This window comes from Ceratotherium simum, chromosome 18, assembly GCF_057802395.1.
Source record: "Ceratotherium simum simum isolate JZ-2026a chromosome 18, ASM5780239v1, whole genome shotgun sequence".
In the NCBI taxonomy this organism is placed as follows: Eukaryota; Metazoa; Chordata; class Mammalia; order Perissodactyla; family Rhinocerotidae; genus Ceratotherium; species Ceratotherium simum.
In genome coordinates this window covers 42648195-42675200 of record NC_141917.1, presented here as the reverse complement: position 1 = coordinate 42675200, position 27006 = coordinate 42648195, and the positions used below count along the sequence as shown (strand labels likewise).

At 34.1% G+C, this 27006-nt stretch overlaps 1 protein-coding gene across 1 annotated transcript in view; it reads right to left on the bottom strand.

Moving 5' to 3' along the window:
- DDX4 (DEAD-box helicase 4) overlaps nt 1-27006 on the bottom strand; it is a 75621-nt gene that overhangs the window by 3219 nt on the left and 45396 nt on the right. The window contains exons 6-16 of the mRNA XM_087443043.1: nt 22207-22308; nt 21171-21251; nt 20035-20082; nt 18268-18315; nt 18117-18164; nt 17505-17647; nt 16710-16862; nt 15323-15477; nt 11889-12018; nt 10341-10507; nt 6491-6636 (exon numbers count right to left, since the gene is read on the bottom strand). Of these exons, the coding sequence (XP_087299169.1) occupies nt 6491-6636; nt 10341-10507; nt 11889-12018; nt 15323-15477; nt 16710-16862; nt 17505-17647; nt 18117-18164; nt 18268-18315; nt 20035-20082; nt 21171-21251; nt 22207-22308 (1221 nt within the window). The remainder of the gene's footprint in view (nt 1-6490; nt 6637-10340; nt 10508-11888; nt 12019-15322; nt 15478-16709; nt 16863-17504; nt 17648-18116; nt 18165-18267; nt 18316-20034; nt 20083-21170; nt 21252-22206; nt 22309-27006) is intronic.

Genomic DNA, 27006 nt, shown 5'->3' with positions numbered 1-27006 from the left:
GTCTCATCCACCACTGTATTCCCAGCACCCAAACCCATGTCTGGTAGGTAAAAGGAACACAAATATTTCCTGAATGGATGAATGTCAAAGACAAAGAGACAAGGACAGTTTTTCTACTTTAGGGACTAAAAAAATTAGCTTGCCCTTTGCCCTCCCATGCCAACACCAGAAAGTAGAGACTTAGGGAAAGATAAATATCTGCCTGCCAATTCTTAGCAGTTCCCCATTTGTCTCAGGCCCTTCATTTCCCTCTCTTATAAATAAATACCTTTGCTTTTTATCTTCCAAGATAATCCTTCATTCTGTCTTGACTGCCCAAGGTATTTATAATAATGGCACCCAACCCAGGGCTGACAAACTCTACAACATTCCAAGTGCCACCATTATCTCTTAATTCCAACCCTTTAATCCCAAGGTATCTTACATATACTGAAAATTAAGTAATTTTTTCCCAAGGTCTTAATGCATTAAAGAATATTTGTTCAAGTATTTAATCGGTATAATTCAAGCATGAGCCAGAGATTTTTCCACACAAGGAATTTTCCTACAAAATGTTAGAGAGGAAAGATGATAACTTATAGCCTTAATGGAAGGAGGAATGTATTATTGTTCATAATCCCTCTCCCACATCTATCAGCTGGCTTCATTTATTCAACAAATATTTAGTGCCTAGTGGATACCAGTAACTACTCTAGGTGTTGGAAGTACAACAATAAAACAAAGCCCCTGTTCTCATTATGGGGACACAAATAATAAACAAATATTATGTATTAAGTTCTAAAAAGGAAAAACTCCGCAAGATAAAGGGTCCCAAGAAGGTTACTTTAAAGTACCCTGTCCAACTAGATGACATCTGAGTAGAGAAATGAAAAAAATAAGAAAATGAACTATTCAGATATCTGGGGAAAGAGCATTACAAGGCAGAGGGAAGACCAAATATAAAGGCTCTGAGGCATGGGTGCTCTTGACGTGCTCAAAAACAACAGAAGCGAGTCCCCCATGTGCCTCTACATTCTGGGCAGAGGGAACAGCAAGTACAAATGCCATAAGGCAGAAGTGTGCCTGGTATGTGTGAGGAATAGTAATGAGCAAAGTGTGGCTGGAGGAGGGTGAGCAAGGGAGAGAAGCAGGAAATGATGACAAAGAGGTAATGAAGGCCATATCACGTAGGGCCTTGAAGCCCATTGAAAGAACTTTTTCACTTTGAGAAGGGAAGCTACTAGGTTTTGAGCAAAGAATTGACAAGATCTGACCTTTGTTTTAACTGAGCAGCTAATAGATTCTGAATATATTTTGATGGTAGAACCAAGAGGATTTTGCTAACAGATCAGATGTGAAGTTAGGTGAAACAAATCAAGGATGACTCCAAGATTTTGTGTCTGAGTAACTGGAAGAACGGAATTAACATTAACTGAGATAGGAGTACTGCAAGTAAGAAAGGTTTAGAGGTAATATTTAACTAAGTCTCAGATATCTATTAGACAACCAGGTAGGGAAATCAAAAGGGCAACTAACAGCTGTAGGAACAAATGAGTTATATCTTTGAGACATACTCATTTTATTTATTAGAGAGTAATGATTTTGTTTTATCAAAAATTATCTTTCAACAGCTCTGGAGGTCATCCAACAAGATACCCAATGTTAAAATTGATTAATATGATAGAGTCAGGTACATAATACTACTGTGCAGTTTACACCTTGATCTCATCTTTTCTTGGTTCCCAGTGTGAAACCCAAGCAGCAATAAAAATTTAACTCTGCTGACTCTTTTTCTCTAGATTTTTTCCTTTCTACTAATTTTGTATTTGTTCTAGTTCAGACAATAAGCTATACCACACTGGGGGCAGCAATAATTGCAAATTTAGTTTTATGATCCCACCGTTTGGTGATCTCTGTAAATGGCTTAATGAGTTATAGTTACCTATTTTGTTAGGTGAGAAATGATAGAGAACTCATTTTGTTAGTCTTTTTTTCTTATTAGTCCATTGTGAGCTAAAATTAATTAAGAATCTAAAACGAATTCTAGCTTTGGTAGCTAGACAGCAATTTTTTGCATTTCTGTGTTCACTCTTGACCTGTGGCTCAAGTGGTAGAACTGAAGCTATAAGCTCTTTATGTGCCTGTAATTCAGAAAAGCCTTTATCTATCATTCTGTTTAATCATTATGTTAATACCCTATGGAGAGTATTAACAAATTAAATTATAGTCTCTTAAATTAAAGGAACTCAATTCTGATTGGTTTACAGAGATAAATTAAAGAAATAATTTATAGAGACAAATATTTCTTAAATTCCCAGAAAATAAAGAAACTGAACTCCTAATACTTTAACTGTATTCAACTTTAAAAAAAAATTCTTCCTACAGGAAGTAAAGGAGAAACATTTTAAGATTCCAAGTTCACATAATTAAGTGAAATCTTTGGTAAAGAAGCCTAATAACTTTGATTTAAAAAAACACCTATGTCTTTTCTCCAATTTATCAGTGTTAAGTATAATACAAACATAATATCTTATTTTACTTGGGTTTGTTTTCTTAACATATAGACATTTGCCAATCAAATAAACTAATATTCTCCACAATGTTTAAGAGTATGAAAATGTACATCTCTGTTCAACTAAACTGACTCATTATTCAATTGTATTTATGTTTTGCAGAATGTCATCTTGAAGATAATTTCCAAGATCTTTAGCTTTAGGTAACAAATTAGTAAACTACATTGAGTTAATTAATAGATAACCACTGAATACAGGATAAAATTCTCAAACATTACTAAACGTAAGTTTCTGTCCTTTTGCTTTTTACTTTTCATATACTATAGAGAGGCATTATCTTTGAGTCATTTTTTACTTCATTTTTGCCACTTTAACAAAGTATAAAAGAATATGTGTGGTATAGAAAGTTCATGAGCTCTGGTATTCAGCTGCAATGCTTGTGTATGACATCTCTCGACTGTCCAACCCTGCCTCCAGTTTCCTCCGTGAAATAGAAGTTACTACGGTTATAAGTTATACTTAACACAAGTGGTTGAAACTATACTAGGAGTAATAGTGAAGAGAAATATAAACTGTATGTGCTTTTATTTTTCAAGGACAAAAAAAGAAGATTTGTCCCTAAAGTGGTGACTCTCAAAATTTACATGTTGCCCCTGTAAACTATTAAAAAATTATTGACAATCTCAGAGTTTCAGTTATGTGGGTTATTAACTATTGATATTTACCATATTAAAAATTAAAATAAAAAATTTAAATACTTATTTGAATGTATTGTACATTAAAATAAATAATTCTTAGTATAATTACGAAAATTGTTTTTACCTCACAGATCCCTTGAGAGGGTCTTAGGGATTCTGGGGAGGACTCATTTTGTCCTAAAGTGTCTGTATGCTCCAGAATATGAAAAAGCACAAGGAAAGACAAAACTTGGAAACTGAATTTTATTTGCATTGATTTATAATACATGAGTTTTAACAGAAGCTATGAAATGTGTTAACATTTAAGCAAAATTCAAGCAATTTGGATGGAACTACTTTTTTTGTGTGAGGAAGATTGGCCATGAGCTAACATTTGTTGCCAATCTTCTTCTTTTTGCTTGAAGAAGAATGGCCCCGAGCTAACATCTGTGCCCATCTTCCTCTATGTTGTATGTGGGACACTGCCACAGCATGGCTGATGAGTGGTGCGTAGGTCTGTGCCTGGGATCCAAACCTGTGGACCCCAGGCTACTGAAGCAGAGCACGTGAACTTGACCACAAGGCCACCAGGCTGGCCCCTGGACTACTACTTGATTTACTGTTTAATGCCTTTACTCATAATATTAAAGGTTATTCTTTCTCTTCCTTGTAATCAGTCTATATAGCAGAGATTCTGTTGGCTTTATAATGTGTTTGATTATTTAAAGAAGAAAAAAAATAGAGCAAAGATCCTTTATTTATGAAAGAGCTATCATTCTTTCCAATCACATTATCTTCTACATTTATTTTTAAATGCTTTATTGTCACTGCAATTAAATTGGTAACCAAATATTGTTTCTCAGACACCAAAGATCATACACTTATCAAATATTTAATTCTTCTCTGACAACTCTTGGTTTTGCCTTTTTAAGATCAGACCATAAATTTAGAAAAAGAAATCCACCTACCCTACCTTTGAGATTTCCCAGAGGACCCCAGGAAAAGTAAAAGGTTTGTTATTCCACCTTTAAAATAAAAGAGAGGCTAAAAATAACTAGGCTTGTCTGATGTGTTACTATTTTTAAGAGCTGCATGGCAAGAGTTGTCCAATCATAAGAGACATTAAGCTTTTCCCTAAGTTAAAATACATAGGTAAAACGTTGTTAATACATTTCAAAATGTATACTTCACGGGAAGTCCCTGGAGATGTGTAAATTCTCTTGCTGTTCATAATGGGTTTTTACCTTCAGGAGAAACACTGACCAAAACACTTATGAAATAACTCTCTAGAGTTTTTCTATATTTATCAGAGGACTGAAGGTACATTGCCTGATAACAACAGTACAGTGTTGCCAATTATAATTCACTTATTATTTAAAATGTTTCCTTAGCTACAACCTTACTTCTTTCTTAATTTGAATCTAGCATCTTCTAGGCCAGTGGTTCTCAAGTAGGATGTACATCAGACTTACACACGGCATTTTGTAAAAATACAGATGACTAGATCCTGTTCTGCACTTACTGAATCTATTTACTTGATATTCTTGGTATGAAAAATTATGTCTACACATTTTCATAAATCAGACATTCACATCAAGTAACAATCTAAAATACTTCTTTGAAAATAGGCTTAATCATCATCATTGGAGAAATTTTGTCTTTAATTTTTTTGGAATGGCTTTATTACCTTTATTTTGCATGCCACAGAGAAAACTGAATTTCCTTATTAGTAGCATTATTATTACTATGATCCTTCATCAGATCTTCCATATTTAACAATTATCAGTAATAAATTAACCACAATCATTAAGCCTCTGTCAGCTACAGATAGCTTTTTTTCTTTTGATGCTTGCCCAAAAGCTGTGCTATAAGCTATAGATCAGTGTTTTTATCTTCAACCAAGAAGGACAGACTCCTTTCGGGATGGATATTCCATGCAAAGTAAAAAAAAAAATAGTAATAATACAAGAGCAATGAACTCTAGACTTTTACAAAAAATTTAAGTTTAAATCATACTGAAGTATACCAATAGTGCTCATACACTGACCTCAAAGGTTTCTCAAAGACAAACCAGCACTTTTGAAAAACTGTATTTATTAGGATTATTTTCAAAATAAACTTTATACCACAAATTCATATATGAAAAATCTTAAGTTAGAGCACATTTCTAGTATGTGCTCTAACATCAGCAAAACTATATATTGCTTATCTCTTCTGCAGCTGAAGCTTCAATTTATACCAGCCAAGTTACTTGACCTCTCTGTATTTCAGTGTCCTCATCCTTAAAAGGGGGATAACAAAACATACCTCAGAAGGTTGTTTTGAAAATTAAATGCATTAACACATGTAGAACAATCAAAACAGTATGTGGCTCATAAGAGTTATTATTTTTATTTTATATGCCATAGTATATGTTATGAAACATACAATGAAGCAAACCAATAACATTTCTTAAACTCAAGATGAGTATCTGGTTTTAAAAGGTTTTTCTTTTACATAAAACTCAGTAAAAAACTGAAGACTAGGAGGCTTTAAAAAGCATTTTCTAAATTAACTTTCTTTTTTTTTTTTTTTTTTGCACTTGTTGGAAATTAGATGGTTTCCTGTCTTCTCATTCCCCTATCCCAACACTGACATTCAAACTGAAACAGAATTACTAAAACGGAGGACAGGGGGAACGTATCACATATAAGTACACTTAGCCTGTGAGATAACAAAAGGGTATTAAAATGGCCATATTAGAAATTTTTATTCCCAGGCACAAACTAACCCTATCTCAATCAAAGAAATATGACTTTGTATAAAAACTGCTTTTTTTGGGGGGGAGGGGGGGAGGGATAGATTTCTCATCAGTATTATGAAGGAAGAGAACTAGATCTTTAAAGTCCCTTCCAGCTTTAAAATTCTTTCCATCTATGAATACCGGAAGCCTTAGGAAGCAAACACTGGAACTAGAAATACAACAAAGAATTCACTTTTGGTGGAATAAATAGAGTCTGATGTAAAGATATGTTACTAATCATTTCTATTTTCTAAAACAGAAAAATATATATTTCTGCTGAATAGCTTTTAGTCAAATACTGTTAAACAAAGACTCAAATCCTTCCTATTTTTAACATTTACGGAGGAGAAAGGACTATACTGCTATATAATTTACACAGAAAACTGAACCATAAAACATTTTATAAAAAGAACTTTAGAGAAAGAAAATAAACACTTATTAAAACTCATGCCAAATAATTCTTAGAATAATTTTTTTAATTAGTCATTTGTTAAAAATCAAAAGCATGACAAAAAAATAATTATATCAATGTAAGATACCTATGTTTCGTAGAATTTCAACAAGTTTTTCTCTTTTCGAGTACTGGCCAACTTGGAGAATGGTCTGCTGAACATCTCTACATGCTCCACCCACTTGTCCGACAGCAACAAACAAATATTTCGCCTTTAAAAACTCCCCAGCCAACCTTGAAAGACAAAAGATTATTCCTTAACTTATGCTCTTCCATTAATAAATATTCACTGAATTCCTGGAAGCATTACTTCAATATTAGACAGATTATAACACCTATAATAAGCTGAGGTAAACACATCATCCAAGTACTATTTTCAAAGATCAGTATAAAGTGTTAAGATTTTGCAAAACACAAAGCAACTACTAGTAAAAAAAAAAAAAAAACCTGTGTCAAATTATGGATACAGTAATTTCAAGTGGATGTGCTGACCATGCAAAACTATATAAAATGAGTATATAACAATAATAAAAAGTATGCTAACCTAAGTATCAGACTACAATAAGCAGAAATTTTTATTAAAAATTGAAATGCAAGCCTATGGCAAAAATTCTCTTCTTCATTCACTGCTCTTATGTATGTTACTGCTAGGAGTTGTTTTCTAAAAATATTACTTGTTAAATTACTATACTTCAAATGAATTACTACGAGCAAACCAGATCTTAGGTCAATGCTTTTCATGGCATGACACACAAAGAAAATTATATTTGTAGAGCACACTTGGGCAAAAAAAATGAGATACAAGGTGAAGGGCCTAGAGGGTAGGCCACACAAGGCTGTATATGCTCACCCCAAAAGTTGAGGGTATCAGCACTGTGTCACACACACAATTCACTGACAGCATACAATTAAGAGGCCTTACTTTAGATCACCCAGAAACATGGTGGGGGGCGGGGGAGAACTGCCATTTATAGAGCTAGGTTTTTGGCATAAAAGAGGAGGTCCAAACCTATCTTCAGTCCTCCTCTCTCCTATGTAGCAGTATCTTATTTTCTAGCTGCCTCCTAGAATATCATGAAAATAGTTCAAACTCAGCATATCCAGAATCTTAATAAATCACTGATTCTTCTTTCTCTTCATCTGCTCTCTTACCATAAAAGAAAAAGAAAAGCTTCTTTTTTATATACCTCTTTCCAGAGTCAAGCACCCTCTCATCCAGGCACAAACCTTAAAATTATCTGCAGTTCTTATTGTCCATCACCCTTTTCATTCACTAAAACACACAATAAGTGCCTTGTGTCAGGCATATATGGCACAAGGTACTAGGAGTAGAAAGATGAATATGATGGTCTCTGCCTCTGAGGTGCTCACATCAAGTAGGATAAACATAGTTACATAAAAAATAATCTTAAATATTTAATATATTTTAATATTTACATATTTTAATTAACTATATATTAAATATTTTAATATAATAATCTGGTGTTACAATAGTTAACATCTACTGAACACTTACTATATTCCAAGAAATGCACACAGCATTTTAAATAGTTTCTTTCACAAGACACATTGGCAGGAAATGGATAAAACGATGTCTATTTAGAAAAGTCTTCAAGTTTGAAGCTTGATCTAAGGAAGCAGCAAGCAAGAACGTGGAACAGTGATGACTGGATAAAGGCGTTCTACACAGAAGGAAAGAAGAAACAAGAATAACGAGGAGGGATAGAATTTGGCTTGCTCAGCCAGCAGGAAATAGTCTTAATAGACCAGAAATGTACCATTCCGAGTAAGAAAGTGGCAGATGAGGCAGAGATTATGTTATGTGTAAAAGAATTTGAAAGTTGGTTAGTCTGTGGAGATGGGAAGACATGGGAGGGTTTATTTTGAATAAGTATCCATAAGGATCAGACTTTATTTTGGAATTATTACATATGCAAAGTGAGACTAGAGGCAGGGAGACAGGTTAGAAAGGTACTGCCAACGAGCAGAGGGAAACTGAAAAGGATCTAAATTAAGGTGGGAAATAGAGAAGAAACTAACAGATTTGAAATATTTAAGAGATAACTGCCAAGTTGAATGTTTTTGAGGGGCAGAAAGTTAAAGGAGTGTGAGGGATGAATCAATATGTTTCAGAGGATTTTGGCTTGGAAAGACCATGATGCCGACACAGAAAGCTGGAAAAGAGAGAGCTGAAGAACAGGTTCAATTTTGGATGTGGTGAACATGAGTTACTGGTAATCATCTAACAGAAAAACACTCCTGAAGAGTTAAACCTAAAAGTCTGGAACTCAGGAGAGAGATTAGGGATACAAGAAATAAGTTTGGGAGAGTTATAGGCAGAAGAGCAAGCCAAGGAAATGGATGCTGCAATGGTTCAGCAAATACATAGAATGAGAAAAGTGGAATTTAGACAGAATAATGGGCAACACGTAACAACATTTAAAAGCAGACAGTGAAGGAACTGACAAGTTGTCAGGAATTCAAGAATACAAACAACTCAAAGTCAGAGACTCTATCTTGTTTACCATATATCCCCAGGGCTTATAAACAAATACAGCTCATAAAAAGTCCTCAATAAATATTACTGACTGATGATAGTACACATTAGTCATTCTGGCTGGCCAATATCCAAATACTTTTCTATTTCAGGGTACATCAAAAAATAGATAGGCAGCAGGAATATCACCTCTTAATTAGGTAGGTAATTCCCTACCTAATATTAATTACCAAATATGGTGATGGGAATGTAGACACCTCATTTCAAATTTAAGACACCTTTTAAACAAAAAAAACTATTATTTTATGTACCACTAAGAAAGAAAAAAGCCTTGCCAACTGGCCAAATGCTTTCTTATGATTTAGACTTTCTCCTCCATAAAGGGCGCTTTTTAACTTTACACAAAGACTTTTTAAAGCATCTAATAAGTAAAACAAATAGACAGCCAGCACCACTATCTGAGGGCCTGTGAAGTGTTTGATCCCACATAACATTCTGTCAAACCAGGGGACCCACTTAACAGCAAATGAGGTGTTGGAGCGGACCCATAACCACGGGGTCCATAAGTCATATCATACCACAACACCCAGAAGCTGCCAGCCTGACAGAAATTCGAACCATCCACTGAGAGAACAGCTGAAGGGCCAGACTGGAAGTGATGCTTTCTGAGGATGGCATATCATTTAACAGAGCACAGTAACTCCTTGAATCAAATATCTTTATATGGTGCATGGGTCTGGGAACCAAGGGATGGCAAGCAAGAGTGGTCCACTTACCATCACTCCCAGTGACATACATGGGAAATCTGTGCTTCCTGTCCCCACTACAAGTATAGGTTCTGCAGGTTTGGAGGTCTTGGTTCCCAAAGAGAGAACAGTTCAGCCAGAGAAAACAGCAAGAGTCTTACTGAATTACAAGCTAAAGCTGCTGTTCTGGGTACTTCAGGCTCCCCGTGGCCAAGGGACCAGCAGGTAGGAATAAGAGTCATCATTCTAGCAGGGATGTGTCATCCTAATCTCAAAATTCAACAGACCACATGGTATACAGTATGATACTCAAATATGTGTCAACAATTAGTATGTGAATTTTCTACCAAAGGCCCAATTCTCCCAAGCTCTATAATTTTGGTTTAAAGGGAAGGCACAATTATAAAAATAACTTCATATAGTAAGCACTTATTAAAGCCTAGCTAGGTGCCGTGCTCTAACACACACACATACACATTTTAATAAAATGTGATAGTAATGCAAAGCCAGGAAGAAAGGTAAGAACCAGTGAAAAATACGGTAAACTTTTTAGGAATACATCTACTTTTTAAACTGTGTTAAAATCTTAAATTTAAATAAACAAATCTCTGAAAAATAGGATATTCACATTGCTTCTCCTTCCATAAAAGCATTTATGTACATAACAATTACTTTTAAGAAGAAAAAAAATTTACCTTTGAATTTCTTCTGGAAAAGTTGCACTAAACATAAGGGTTTGACGCTCCTCCTTTGATGGCATTCCCGGACAGGAAATTAACTTCTTCATTTCTGGTCCAAAACCCATATCCAGCATGCGATCAGCTTCATCCAAAACTAAATATCTGACTTGTCTGAGACCAATCTTAAAGGGTATTTTCAAGGGTTAGAGCAGAAAATGCATACTAGTTAATATATTAAACTAAAATATTCTCCACAATTCCAATTACTAATATATTCTTAAGGATGAAGATTAGAAATCAATGTATAAGATGAGAATTGTTATGCTCAGATAATACTATTGCTGTTTATTTCCGTTCTCAATTTTCTTTGTTATAAAGCATTTTGTAAGTTAAGACTAAAAGAAACCAGAACATCTAGATCAATACTGCACAAAAGACCTGTAATTACTTAAAAATTCTGTATCTTCACTATCTAATACCTTAGCCACTAGTGACACATAGCTTATTATTAAGCACTCAAAATGTGGCTAGTGTGCCCGAAGAAATGAATTTTTCATTTATCATTTTTAAATTTAAATAGCCACATGTGGCTAGTGACTACTGTATTGCGCAATGCAGATCTAGATTGTGTTACCTGATCATGTCAGATCCTTTAACGTAAGAAATAAAATTTCCTAACAGCATGACATATGCAAAGTCTTATAACTGGTAAATTTATTTCTAACTCCTTTAAACCGCTAATAAATTTTCCATTCTCTAATCACTCAGGAACAACTAGGAAACTTCTCTTACCTATGCATGAACACGTATTGCTATAAATAGAAGCACACATTTGCAAAAAGGAAACAAGTGACTTTGGTACCACCATGGAAGATATTTAGTGAGAAATCAAAGTGGATTTCTCTGGATACTCTTAATAAGTATCCTAAGAAAAGTGCCTTTATGCAAAAAGAACGTTTTGAGGAACCCCTTTAGAGAAGAGTCTAAAAAAAGCAAATCAGGTTCATGAAAGTGAGCTTAAATAATGATTCAGAGATGTAATAATATGGTATGTGAATACCTAAAATAAGTACATAGCCCTAAAACCTCTTTTTAAAGATTTAGAAAATTAACAATCCTGGTTAATATCACTCCCACCCTAAAATAGGAGACAAAATTACTGATGCCACAAAGGCTTTCTTCCAGGAAAAAAAGATTTCATCAAGACATATATGAAACTATATAAAAGCATTTATTCCATTTTTCTCCCAGTGTAGTGGGGTAAAGGATATGGATTCTGGAATCAGACCCAGATTCTAACCCTAGCTCTATCAATTACTAGAGCTAACTGAGGGATTTTAAATAAATTACATTATTTCACTGAGTTTGTTTTCCCAAGAAAAAAATGGAAAATACTATTTATTTCCTGTTTGGATTATTTTAAGAATTATATGAGAACTTATAAAACAATCTGAAAAAAAAATGGTGCTCTAATAAATGTGTATCTTTACATCATCCTTTCCCTTTCCCATACAAAAAAATTATTAATCAATCCCACAACTCTGCTATCCCTCTAGGGCCTACCTTTTCTTTACCTATGATATCCATCAGTCTCCCAGGAGTAGCACATAATATATTACAACCTTGCACTATTTGTCGAATTGAATGCCCCAACTGGGTTCCCCCATATATCACAACAGCTCTTACACAAGTCCTATTGACAAGAAAAATAAATGTCATTTTCTAGTTATTTGAAAATTAAATATTTGTTTCTAACAAGACGTAAAACAAAATCCATAAAGAAAGAAATTAATACGTTCAACTATCTAAAAAAAATATTACATTCTTCCCAAGAAGTTGAAAAACTGGAAAAAAATATTTTGCAAATCTATCTGATAAAGGGCTCGAAAACAATGTAAACACCATCCACACAAAAATAGGCCCAAAACTCAAAGAAATGGTTCATAAAAAATACATATGGCTTTTAAACATTTTTCTTTAAGTTCAACACTACTTTAAAAAGAAAAACAAGTGAGGACTGACATAATGTTTTCCCTCAAGTGTGATAATACCACATTAGGATGTAGGGAAATTGGCACTCACGAGGAGGGTAAATGGAGAAACCCCTTTCACAATTTTAGTCTCTATTAAAATTTAAAAACTTATCTTTTTCCCAGTAAATTCACATCTAAGAATTTATTTACCCTTCAGATATGTCTCCACAACCAGGCAAAGATGACTGTACAATAATATTCATTGCCAACATTATTTTTAGTATCAAAAGACTGAAAACTACCTAAGTGTCCAACAATAGAAGACTCAAAATTATAGTTCACTCATACAAACGAATACTGTGCATTCATAAAAAGAAAGGGGTATAGGGACAGGCCTGGTGGCATAGTGGTTAAGTGCACACGCTTTGCTTTGGCGGCCCGAAGGTTTGCAGGTTTGGATCCCAGGCACACACCAACGCACCGCTTATCAAGCCATGCTGTGGTGGTGTCCCATATAAAGTAGAGGAAGATGGACACGGATATTAGCCCAGGGCCAATCTTCCTCGGCAAAAAAAGAACAGGAGTGGCATCAGTTGTTAGCTCAGGGCTGATCTTTCCCACACAAAAAAATTTTTTTAAAAAGGGGGAGGTATAGTTCTAGATTAAGCATAACCTCCAACAAACACCACTTAAAAAAATAAGGTGACAACAGCTTAGTATGCCACCATTTGTCAAGAGGAAGATTAAAGTGCATACATGTGCACCAGCTATTTCTCTAATAATTCATATGAAACTGTTAATAGTGGATACTATGAAGAGGAGAGTTAAAGAACTGGGGGTCAAGAGTGTAGGAGAACTTTGTGTTTTATTAAACTCATTGCTTTAAACGGATTCTTTGTTTTCCATCATTGTGAGGACTAAATTAGTTAACATATATAAAATACATAACTTCGCACATGCTAAGTATTCAATAACTTAATTACCATTATTATTCTAAATGTACCACAATTTAACCAACCAATCCTCGACTGACATTTAGATGTCTTTTTTTGCCACAACGTTGCAACAAATATCCACGTACAAATATTTATCTCGTGCATACATCTTATCTGAATTTAACATGCACATGTTTTCATCTTTAAAAAAGAAAATGTTATCTTTTACTTGATTTAAAAACCTGAAGAAGGGCCGGCCTGCTGGCATAGTGGTTAAGTTTGCGTGCTCCGTTTTGGCAGCCCAGGGTTTGCAGGTTCCAATCCCGGGTGCAGACCTATGCACCGCTCATCAAGCCATGTGTGGCGGCACCCCACATACAAAATACAGGAAGATGGGCACAGATGTTAGCTCAGGGCTAATCTTCCTCAGCAAAAAGAAGAAGATTGGCAACAGATGTTATCTCAAAGCCAATCTTCCTCACCAAAAAAAAAAAAAAAAAACCTGAAGAGCAACATAGTACGTGGAGATGAGCAAGAAATAAACACTGGTATAAACAATACACATCTACTTTTTCCAAAAGATCTATCAAGCTTGACATTAAAGAGATTTTAAGAATTTTCATTTTTTCTTCTCATTTTAAATAAACTGATTTATACAAAATAAAAGATTAACAGTTTATACATAGAAAGGTCTAAAAAATTGTGAAGAAAAACACTAAGATTCCAATAGATAAACTGATAGATAATAAAGGATAATTCACAAAGGAAAACTAAGTATTCAAAAAGTAGTTCAACTCCTTAATAATGAAAGAAACAAAAAAAATGAAGATCCCTGTGGTGGTTTTAAAATATGTACACAAATTCTTCAATACTTCTTCCTTCCTTCAAACATGGATCCTAACTCCCTTCCCTCTTGAGTGTGTGCAAGGCTGGCTTCATAGGTGTGCAAGCTGTGTAGTCACATGTGGTCCCAAGCTTAGAGGAGCCCTGAGCTTGGTTTAATGCTCTATTTGCTGTCTTAAAATGTGTAAAAATTTTTTAACAAAAGACCTTGCATTTTCATTTTGCACTAGTTCCAGCAAATTACATAGCTAGTTCTGAGTATGGGCTGGACTTAGTGACTTCTTTAGTGATGAAAAGAATATAGCAAAAGTGACTGAGACTATTCTATAAAAGCCACTGCCACCTCCTCCTTGCTCTTTCTCAACGACCACTCAATCTAAGGGAAGCTAGCTGCCATTTCCTAAGGACAATCAAGCATCTTCCTGGAGAGGTCCAGTCAAGACTTCAGATGACTGCAATCCTGGCAGACATCTTGTCTGCAACCTCATAAGAGACTCCAAGCCAGAAGGCACCCAGCTAAACTGTTTCCCAATTCCTAACCCTCAGAAATTGTGAGTTTTGAGCACCTAGGTTTTAGGGTAATTTCTTAAGCAGCAATAGATAATGCAATACTAAATACTGGCAAAGTGTATAGTGAAACTGGCATTCTCATATACTGCTGGTAGAAATGTACATTGGTGCAAGCTTTAAAATAAGTTCATACCCTTTAACATTAAATTTATAAAAATCTACTCTGAGGAAATACTTAAAACATAAAAATAAAAAAAGTTTTATATAGTACACTGTTCATTATAATTTTATTTATAGTATCCCCAAATTAGAAACAACCTAAATGCCCCAAAATAGGAAATAAAATATATACATATGGACAATCTTTTAAAGTCATTAAAAATTAGGCCTGATTATGAAATAAGCAGTTTTCCATATTATGAAGTTGTGTGTAAAAGAACAGAAAATTATCAGGAAAACCCTAAATTCATTTTTTAAACATGCATTAAAAACTGCCAGAAAATACACTAATGTGTTCACTATCTTATCTTCCTACTTCTGTTATCATCTAATTTTTAATAAGCATGTTTCTTTTTAAAAATAAAAAACAGGGATTCCATAAACAAGATTATGAAATAGTACACTTCAATCAAGTAACACTAATTACAAGTGCTTTATTATTGAGTTCTTCCCAAAATAAATGAGAATAATCTCTAAAGAAAAACTTGTTTGTGAGTGGCATTCCAGAGGTACTTACCCAAAAGAAAATTTTCTGGCTTCCAAATAGATCTGATTGATCAATTCTCGAGTTGGTGCGACAATAATACACTCTGGTTCCTGCAGCTCTTTAAAACGACTGGCAGTTATTCCATCACGCATCATATGAGCCAAAATTGGCAAGAGAAAAGCTGCCTAGAAGTTAAATCGCATAATTTACAAATTTATAATGCATCATCCTTCTCTACAGAAGGTTCCCTATGGAAATCTATTCCTCATGTCCTTATAGGCTTTAGATTCTTCCTCCATCTTGCTGGTAAATGTAAGATGAGAAAGGAAAACAATTTTTATTTCAATGAGTTTTTAACATTTAGGTCTTTATGCTCATATTCTACAATACAAAATGTTTGATAATCTACCCTTTCAAAATATTTTTTAGTTCGTTTTAAATAAAAGCATACCCATGGATTCTAAATAAATCAGCAACATTAACTTATTTATAGAGAAGAATGTAGATATAACTTGATAGAAATCACTGCATTTAGCAGTTATTCTAAATGAGTCCTTTTGGTGTAGTAATAAAATTAACACTCAGAATGCATGACAAAAGTGGTCCACAAGCAGAGTAAAAATTGAGAAATCATTCATTTGGATTACTAAACACATCACCCTTACTGAAGTTACATCTGGCAAGAGAAATTTTATGCTATAGTTTTCTCATTAAGCAAATAAGACACTAAAATCTACCTCCAAAACCATGTTTAAGTCACCCATCAGCTGCTATATTATATAACTCACCTATTGTTCCTTCTACTCTACTATGGAGGCTGATTAAGACTAAAATAGTATGAACCAAGACTCTATGATCCTGGAAATGATAGTCTTTAAGACTCATCTCATGGAATCCTACTTACTAGACAAATCCCACAGATTAGTCCTAAGACTAACCTGGTCTCATCAGAGTTCTTTGAGAATTAAAATAACGTGAGGTCACTTCATACTAAGGACCAGCTACAGTGCATATAGCTATTTCTCATTCTTTTGACTCCAAAATTGTATCAGCTATATTACATAAATTATCTTCTCCCTTTCTGTGTGTTTTATAACCTCTGGTGCTTTGATCCTCAATCATTTTGTTTTAGATACTACCATGTTCCAGAAGGTGTTGAATACACTTAGAAAGAAATTAAACATCTATGAACTACAACACTACTTTAGAAATAGTTCAAAATTCTTTCTTCAGAAGTACACAAACTCCAATAAAACCAGAAAACAGAAGCAAAACCATGAATATTTATAACATTCATTGAAATCATTTACAAATTTTCTATCTAACAAAAGAGATTCAAACAACTTGGGAAGAACCAAGGTCCAAAAAACATAACACTTTGAGTTTGGGACAGAATACATATGGAAAAATGACTTACAGTCTTTCCAGACCCTGTTTGAGCACAAGCCATCAAATCTCGTCCTGCTAGTATAATAGGAATACTGTATTTTTGCACAGGAGTAAGCTTAGTATAACCAGCTTTAGCAATGTTGTTATTCAGTGTCTGACAGAGATTAGCTTCTTCAAAAGTCTAAAAAAAAAGGGAACAGTGATTAAATTCCATATCATATGCAGATCACTCCATAAATATATTCCATTTGAATTAGTTTCAAGTTTTTGTTAATTCCACTTTATATACAATGCTGTTTTACCAATATGTCGCCACTCAAAAGTAATATCTAGAACTATATATCGTTATTTGTTAGAATTAAGGAGTATTTCCTATAGACAGTGGTTCTAAAAATGTTTTTTCTGCCCCCTTAAAACCTGTGAAATATAAATAACTCTGATCAGTAACTAACAACAGCTCCTTATCAACAGGGGACTGTGGGCTCCCCAATTCCTTAGAAAATCACTCCCCTGAGACACACTTTCTCACATACTTAGAAAGCAGAAATCTTGAATCTCTAGGAAAAGTATTCTCTTTAATAAATTTAAATAAAGTTCTCTTCCTGGTTTGGGGAGGGGGGGATGAAATACAGTACTCTCTCTTTCGATATAATAATTAATTCTATTGTTGATGGTAGACATGGTTCTAAATTTCCAACCTAAGATATTAGATAACTAAAGATGAAATTTTTATATTCTTTAATATCAACTTAAAAAAATGTACCACATACTTTAAAACCAAAGTCTGCTACTTAGTCAATACAGAAATAATTCTTACACTGACCAGAATTGCTGGTGGAGCATCATGTCCAGACACTTCTACAAGAATATTATCATATTTGTCAAAGTTTATGCCTGTCTGATAATGTGCAAAGATGGAGTCCTCATCCTCAGGTGGGGGAGGTGGTATGTAGGTCACTTTTGGGCCTTGAAATTTAAATAAAAAACAGAATTTACATTACAAGAACTAGAAGAAAAACAGATAAAAACTGACAAAATCAAATTTTAAATACCGTGGAACTTTCCAATGTTTACCATTCAAGTTTCCAGTTCAAATAAAAGAAAGTTAACTCTACTTTTAAATATTTGACTTTTTTTTGAGGAAGATTAGCTCTGAGCTAACATCTGTTGCCAATCCTCCTCTTCTTTGCTGAGGAAGACTGGCCCTGGGCTAACATCCATGCCCATCTTCCTCTACTTTATATGGGATGCCGCCACAGCATGGCTTGATAAGTGGTGCATCGGTCTGCGCCTGGGATCCGAACCTGTGAACCCCAGGCCGCCGAAGTAGAGAGCACACACTTAACCACTAAGCCACCAGGCCAGCCCCTAAATATTTGGCATTTTTATTAAATTGTAATATACATTCACGTGGGTCACACAAAAATTGATATACCTTGAGTGTCACCACTTTCTCCTCCTTCAGCTTCTGACTTCCAAGAATCTTAAAGGGAATCAAACCCAAAAAATAGATAAATGTTTTTAAAAATCAAAAGGTGAAAGAACTCACTATAAAAATCAAATACCTTATCTAAAATAAAACTTACTCTTTCCAGAGTCTGTTACTACTTCTTCATTTAAACCTTTGTAACCACCTATTAAAGAAATCCATAATGACCATCAGTCAAGATACAAAGGCTGTGCATATCTTTATTTTCATTGCTTGTCTTCAGAGAACAAGTTCTAAAAATAGACACATATCTTTCAAGTCCCTTTGTATAAATAATACTTGAGACAAGATAAATGGAATCCTGAACATTCTAAGTTTCCTCAGTATTCGAAATGCTGATCTTTTGCAGATGACACTGTTATATATTACTATTTTGGGGTTAAGCTGTTATCTCTCTTTCCTAACTCTTGTTTCCCTCAGCAAAGCAATATACTTTCTAAAAGGAACTAAAAATCAATCCGTGTTGGGGTGTCCCCACTAACACAAGTTCTATGATTTGCTAGGACTCAGAATGTCGTAGTCATATTCATGGTTATGACTTATTACAGTGAGAGGATAGGGAGAAAAATCAGCAAAGGGAAAAGGTACACTGATCAAAGTCCAGAGAAAACCAGACATAAGCTTCCTCTCCCACTGGTGTCACACAGAACATGCTTAATTCCCCCAGGAATGAGTTGTAACAACACAGTGGAAATACTGTCTACCAAAGAAGCTCATTAGAGACTCAGTACTCAGGGTTTTTATGAGGGAGTGATAATGAGGCACCTTATGCATGACATATACCAAAATTCTGGACTCCAGAAAAAAACAAGTGTTCAGCATAAACCACATTGTTGTACAAACAGTTTAGAAATAGCAAGCCACTCTTACCAGTTAGGGTGGTGAGAACCCTCCCCAAATCCAAGTTCCTAGATGCCAGGCAAGGGCCAACCTTATAAGCAGTACTTTCAAATAACAGCAGTCAGGCCTGTCATGTTAACTTTTTTCTCTACACTACCTTTCTGATTTTTAGACAACTAGTCATCTGTTGTGCCACTTTCAGGTACTATCACAAAACAGAATAAGGACTGCATTAGATTTGAAAAGCTACCTAGACATAACATATTTATTTACATGTGAGCTAATTTTCTTGTCCTGTATGTCCACAGGTCTTGAAATCCTTTCTCAAACAAGATATGAGCATTTGTAGAAGATACAGTTTCACTAGCCATTAATAATCTCTTTCTATACTGAAGAATCCAACGGGGTGGAAGGCAGTTCAAGGGAGTTGTCACTTTGAAAGCTCCCAGACTAATAAAAATTCTCACTGAGAATTTTTCAGAGACATCAAATAAGCTTTATTGTTTTACTAGTCTGGAAAGCATTTTAACTTTTACATGACATTTAAGTGTTTATAACTCTGAAAAAATTTTCGTAGTACAAAATTATACATAGTGAACTTTCTTTATCCCCTATACGAAACCAAATAACTATCTCATGATAACAAAAAACATATTATTTTAATATAATAAGGATTTGTACATACAGATGTATCTCAATCTTTAACATTTGCATGGTATGCCATTTTACGGCTATATTATTTGACTGTTCTTTATTGACGTATTTTAGGTTATTTTCAGTTCTTACTTATAAATGAAGCTTCAGTGAACACCCTTGTACATGCATTGAGCAAATACATCTAAAGTATATAATTCCTATAATGGAATTGCTGAAGAGTATTGTAACTCTCCAAAACAGGCTGTGCAAATGCATACTCCTCAAAGTATATACTCCTCAAAGCAGTAACAGTTACCTTTAACTTCAAAAATTAAACTTGGATTGCAATAATTTTAACCACTTATAAGTAAACCAAATAAGAACTCACCTCGTCCACTTCCACTGCCACTTCTGCCTTGGTAACTGTCACCGTTACCTGTAAGGCATTGTTTTGCAGAATATTTAGAGAAAACACAGCTCCTCCTCAAGCACATAAACCACATAGCTATTTCTATTCAAAGACTGAGTAATTACTCAGGATTCCTAGTCCCTTCATCCATCCATCTCTTAATTCTACACTTAACTTAAACCTTTTTCTCATTTGAACATTTTGTTTAAAAACTTCATTTTTTTAGAGCAGTTTTATGTTCACAGCAAAATTGAGGGGAAGGTACAGAGACTTCCCATATACCTTCTGTCCCCACACCTGCATAGCCTCCCCCATTATCTACATCCCCCACCAGAGTGGAACATTTGTTACAACTGATGAGCCTACACTGACACATCATCCTCACCCAAAGTCCATAGTTTACATTACAGTTTACTCATGGTATTGCACATTCTATATGTTTGGACAAAAGTACAATGACACATATCCATCATTATAGTATTATACAAAGTAATTTCACTGCCCTAAAAATCCTTCCCGCTCCACCTATTCATCCCTCCCCTCTAACTCCTGGCAACCACTGGTCTTTTTACTGTCTCCATAGTTTTGCCTTTCCCAGAATATCATGTAGTTGGAATCATACAGTATACAGTCTTTTCAGACTGGCTTCTTTCACTTCGTAACACGCCTTTAAGGTTCCTCCATATCTTTTCATAGCTTGATAGCTCATTTCTTTTTAGTGCTGAATAATATTTCATTGTCTGGATGTACCACAATTTCTTCACATTTGAACATTTTTCACCAACAATTATGTCCTTATTTTTTTACCTTCTCCTCAAGTCCCTTAACTCAGAATCCTTTCTTTGAAATCAATGCAAACTTCATTTTTCTTCCTCCAATTAAAAATATAATTTACATCTCAAATTAACTGGTAGATAAAGGAGAAGAAATAATTCACAGTGCACAAAGTTTATACGGGAGGCAAAATTGTCCATGTATTTTTGCCTACAGATCTAAAAAGCAGAGAAAATCATGAGCTAATCTAGTACACTTAAACATATATATTAGGTTTACTAATCCTAGAGCTAAGAGGATATATGAATGATTAACATTCAGTAATAAATTTTACTTCTCACCTGTGCCACTTAATGCTGGTCTTCTAGAACCAAAAAGGCCACCAGTGCGCTGTGTCCCCTCATCCTGTTCATACTTGCTACCTAGAATTGTAGATAATAAAATTAGATTATGCTACTTTTAGAAGTTTTTAAATCATGCAGTTAAGAGGAAAAAATCAAGTTATGGTGCCAGAAGTTAAAAGATGTGGAGTAAAATAGTTTAAATTTAACAAGAATCACAGTATTTTTCTAAGTATCGCACAAAGGCTTTCTCCACAAAGTTTTCTTTCAATTACAAATTACTTCCTCAAAATTTTTATTTTATTAAAATTATTTTATAGAAGAAGTTAGGGCCAATGCTATGCCAAAATACGAAATAAGCAAAAGTTGTATCACCTCTCAAGAGTAGTACTGTTGCTGCCCCAGAAATTTCACATAGCATCATCTCACCACTTATTCCCCATAATAGCACTCCTTGCTCCCACTGTTGCCAACTCAAACCTTACCAGTCCTGAACAGTGACCCTCCAGATCCCCATACTTTTTTAAAAGTGACAATTCACTAATCTGCCACACATCTATTAAATCATTTTTACAAATTTATGTTTTTAGCTTCCAAAACCACTAATCTGTTCTCTGTTAAAAGATACATGCAATCCAACAGTGACTTCTGAAGACAATAGCTTAGCTCCAAGGAATGATGGCTGGAAGAATTTAAGGTAGAAAGCCACATTGTGAGGTTGGGCAGTTGAGCCATAGAGAAGGCAACCTATTTATAAGATCAGCCATTATTATCAAGGCTCTAAAACACTTCATATTAACATGAAAGACCTGAGTCACACAAACTTCTAAAAAGATTCACATATTCCAACTTAACTAGTATGCAATAACATACATGTCTAAAAAATAATATCATATACAATGTAGGTGATTCTGTACCAGCCACTGTGCTAAACTATTCTAATATAATCCTAATAACAACCTTATGTGATAGGTATTATTTTTTTATCATTTACTTCTTAACAGATGAAGCACACCATTTGTAATCCAATACTAACTTGGACTTCCTAGACCAAATCCTCCACGGCAACCTCGGAAACTACCTCTTCCACCTCTTCTGGATGCCCCTGAAGCGTCAGAATCATTTCCATCTTGATAGCCTATAATTTTAAAACACACACACAAGAACATCACAAAACAACAACAAAGAAATCTTGGGGACGTGGTGGCCAAATTAATTTAAGCCTTCCATAATTCAATGACTTTAAATATTTTAAGGCATTAACGGATAGTGACTAAAAAGAAATGTCATATTTGACCTATAAAAGTTCAACTTCATTAATATAAATACATATGGCTACAATTTAAAAAAACCCACTGCTTACTTTGGGAATCAAAACTAAAAATGACTAAAAGGAAAAACAACACTTGTAAAACACTGCAAGTTGCCACAGCTGCACCGTTAACAGGATTTCCACAAAAGGAGGATTAAATAAATCTAGGCTTATATTTGCTCCCTATAAAAAAATAGTAAACATCTCACTCAAAGCACAGACAGGTAGGCGCATATAAGTCTGATTTCCTGTTACTAACAATACATTTTTAATTCAATTGAATACCAAAAAATCAATAGAAACAGTTCAAGGAAAATTTGATCCTATCTGAGGCAGAATGAGATCAATTCAAAACCAAAACACCAACTGGGCAGGAAATAAAGAAACAAAGAAACTGGGATTATTTAGTTTATGAACTTGTAACTGTTTACACCTAAAGAAACTGATCAGTAAAGGTAAAAATTCTATATATATTTCTTGATATTGAATTATATGTATTTTTAAAGGCTGTTTATAAAATGGGGCAGAACTAATTCAAAGCAGACTTATACTTATGCATCTTTTACCTAAACTCTAGAGAATACTCCTCAACCTAGCAACAATCTATTTATCAATACCTACATCCACTTTTTTATTCTGAATTATTTATTTGTGCCTCTTTACCTTTTAAGAAATCTTGTCAGGGTTTCTCTCTCTTCAAGAACAGTTTATCTTTTTGATCTTTTTTTTTTTTGGTATAAGTTACTTTCTTGTGTATGTGTGCATAAATATATAAAACATATATGTAAGTTTAAAATGTGATAAAATGAAAACCTATGAACGCACCATCCAGCTTAAGACTAAAATGTTCCCAGTACCTTTGCCTCCCAGGTGTGTCTTTGCCTATCATGTTTCCCTCCTTTCCCCAGGCACCTGCCCCCCATCTAACCAATATTCTGAATTGTTTTTCATTTCCTTGATCTTATTATAATTTTACCAACTACATACATACCTTTATGCAACACATTTAGTTTTGTTTTTGAGCTTTATATAATGGAATCATACAGAATATATTCCTCTTGCTTCTTTTATTCACCTTTGTTTTTGCTGTGTGAAAATGTACTTCATCCACTACTACTGCTGAATAAAACTCCACTGTATGTTTCTAGCATTTGTGCCTATTACGTTTTTTACTTCCTTCTATTGAGTTTTTATTCTTTTTCTAATTACTTTAAGTTGAACACAATTTCTTTTCCAATGGATGCATTTAAGACTATAAAATTTCCTCTAAAAGCTATCCATTTTAGCTATATCCTAAGTTCTGATATGTTCTGTTTTTACTGTCATTCAGTTCTAAATATTTCACTATTTCCATAACTGCGAAATTCAGTGTCCAAACCACAAGGGCTAAAATTTTTGTTATTGATTTCTACTTTTATTGTACTTTAACAAAAGGACATGATCTATTATATACATTCTATGGTATATTTTGGGACTTCCTTTTGGCCTAATAGATGGTCAACTTGTATATATTTCCCACAAGCTAGAAAACAATGTGTAATTTATAATTTGGGGGTATATTATTCCAAATAGAACTCTTAAATCAAGTTTAGTAACTGGTATTCAAATCTTCTATAGTCTTAATCATTTCTAGGGAATGATTAAGTTTCTAAGCGAAAATTATTTAAACCTAGGATTAATGGTTTAACTAGGATTTGCAAATGTTTCCTTATGTCTATTTTTGCTTTATGTATAAGAATATGGGGCCAGCCCCAGTGGCCTAGTGTTAAGTTCAGTGCACTCTACTTCAGCTGCCCAGTTTCAGTTCCTGGGCGCGGACCTATACTGCTGCTCTGTTAGTGGCCATGCTGTGCTGGCAGCCTACACACCAAAAAATAGAGGAAGACTGGCACACATGTTAGCCCTGGGCAAATCTTCCTCAAACCATGTCAAGAACTGCAATGTCTTCCCAGTGAACATGCCTTTTACCATTAAGTAATCATTTCTTTATCTGTAATATGTCTGTCTTAGAGTCTATTTTGTCTATTTCTATACTAGTTTTTTTCCGTTAATATTGGACCAACATTTTTTCTCCTTATTTTCAACTTTACATTGAAATATGTTTACATATATTATAGTTACTGATATATGTATGGATTTTTATTTTCTATCATCTTATTTTGTATTTTCTCTTTACTGAGTTTTTCCAATGCTTTTTGTTCTCTTTTCTGTCCTTCTATTAGATTTCCCCAAATGCTATATTTTATTTTATGCTTTTACTGATATCCTTCAATTTCACAATGAATATTTAAGGAATATTTAATCTCTTCTCCTTCCTACTGAGCTGGCAAAAATCTTCAGTCTTTTCATTTGCTAGTATTTTAGTTCTTTCTTATTTTAAAACCCTGAAATTAATCATCATTGTTATTACTAGCTTATTTATTTAGGTTAACCAATATGTTTACCAATTTTAAAATTTTTTAATTTATTTTGGCTCATCATTGCTTCCTACTCCTTTCTTCCTGTAATCAGTTTCCTTCTTACTAATATATATGATTTAGTAGTTCTTTCCTCAATAAGCTGAGAGTATTAAACACCATCTTTATCTGAATGGTATTATTTCCGACATCTTAATTATCTGAATACAGCAGTTTGGATTCAGAGCTATTCTCTCCCAGCATTCTGAAATCTACTATATTCTTACCTCTACCTTGGCTGTCAATATATTGCTCTTTTATAGGTGGATCTTTTTTCTATAGCAGTTTTTGTTTTGTTTTGTTTTGTTTTGTTTTGTTTTGCTTTTATTTTTATTTTTTCTTTGGTGAGGAAGATCAGCCCTGAGCTAACATCCGTGCTAATCCTCCTCTTTTTGCTGAGGAAGACCGGCTCTGAGCTAACATCTATTGCCAATCCTCCTCCTTTTTTTTTTTTTTTCCCCCCGGAAGCCCCAGTAGATAGTTGTATGTCACAGCTGCACATCCTTCTAGTTGCTGTATGTGGGACGCGGCCTCAGCATGGCCAGAGAAGCGGTGCGTCGGTACGCACCCGGGATCGAACCCAGGCCGCCAGCAGAGCACGCGCACTTAACCGCTAAGCCACGGGGCCGGCCCTCTATAGCAGTTTTAAAGATTTTTTATCTCTGTAATATTGTAATTCCAATGCATGCACAGGGTGTAAATTTGTTTTTATTTAGTGTGCTCAGGACTCTTATACCTCTTTAACTCTGGAAAAGTCTCATCTATTCCTTTTGACGAGTCTCCTTTCCCCCGCTTTCCCTCCTCCCATTTTCTTTTAACTCTCCTCAGCAGATATTTAGACATATGTTGGAATAACATCGCTTCTTATTCTATCTTCCATAACCGTTAACTGCTTTCATATGTTCCATTTCCAAATTTAGAGAATTTCCTCAGATCTATCTTTGGATTCACTTATTCTATTCATCTGTGTTTAATGTGTTTAATCCATCTATCATGTTTTTAATCACTCTATTCTTTTCTGTAAGTTCAATTCAGTTCCTTTTCAAATCTACCTTTTCTACTGAGCCAATGACTACATAATGCCTCAGTACCTCTGGTATCTATACCTTAATTATTCCATACATAGCAGAAACTCAGACATTTAAATGAAATGTTCTTCTTTTCCCTTAGTTGATGCCAATTCCAAGTTATATAAGGAGGCTAATAACTAGAGGTGAAAAGAACACGGACATTATGTAGAATTAAAAGTCTACACAACCTTGTTTGAAGAGAGGGGCAGAAATTCCACAAACCCTACATGGTCTTAAAAATAATGATCTTTTACAAAAAAAATTTCACAATAAAAAAATAAAAAAAAAATAATGATCTTTGTTAAAATAAATAGGTTAAAAAGTAAGTAAAACACTACAGAACTTAAAATGAATGAAACAGATCTACACTTTCAATGGATAATCTTAAAAACCGTTGAACAAAAAGGTCACAAAAAGATAGGTATAATATTAAACTTTTAAAAAAATATGGATAGGAAGTACACACCAATGTCAAAATAAGCTACCTCTGGGAAGGGGAAGATATCAAATATAAAGAGAGGACAAGTCTTCCAACAATTCTGCAATTTTTTTTCTATATTTGAAGTAAATATGACAAAATGTTCCTATTAAATCCAGGTAGTAATATACACATGTTTGTATATTAGAATATTCTGTGCTTTTCTGAGTTATTGAAATATTTCAAAATTTACCACTTTAAATGTCACTTTTCATAAAATAACATTAATATATTTTTAAAGATGACACAAGTCCTTCCATGAGGTATATTCTGCATTTCATAAGGGAGAGCTGACAATCTCCTGCAGTTCTTAAAGATGTCTGGTAACAACCTTCAGAAAAGAATGAGTTTGTAAATCATTTAAACTTTGTGTAAAAGAAACATGAAGATCTTTTTTCATTTAAAAAAAGTACTTACCATAAATTAGTGAGGTCACTGAAACTTTGATATACAAAAGTCAATTGTATTTCTACATACTAGCAAACAAAATAAAAATTTTTAAATGATATGGATCACTGAC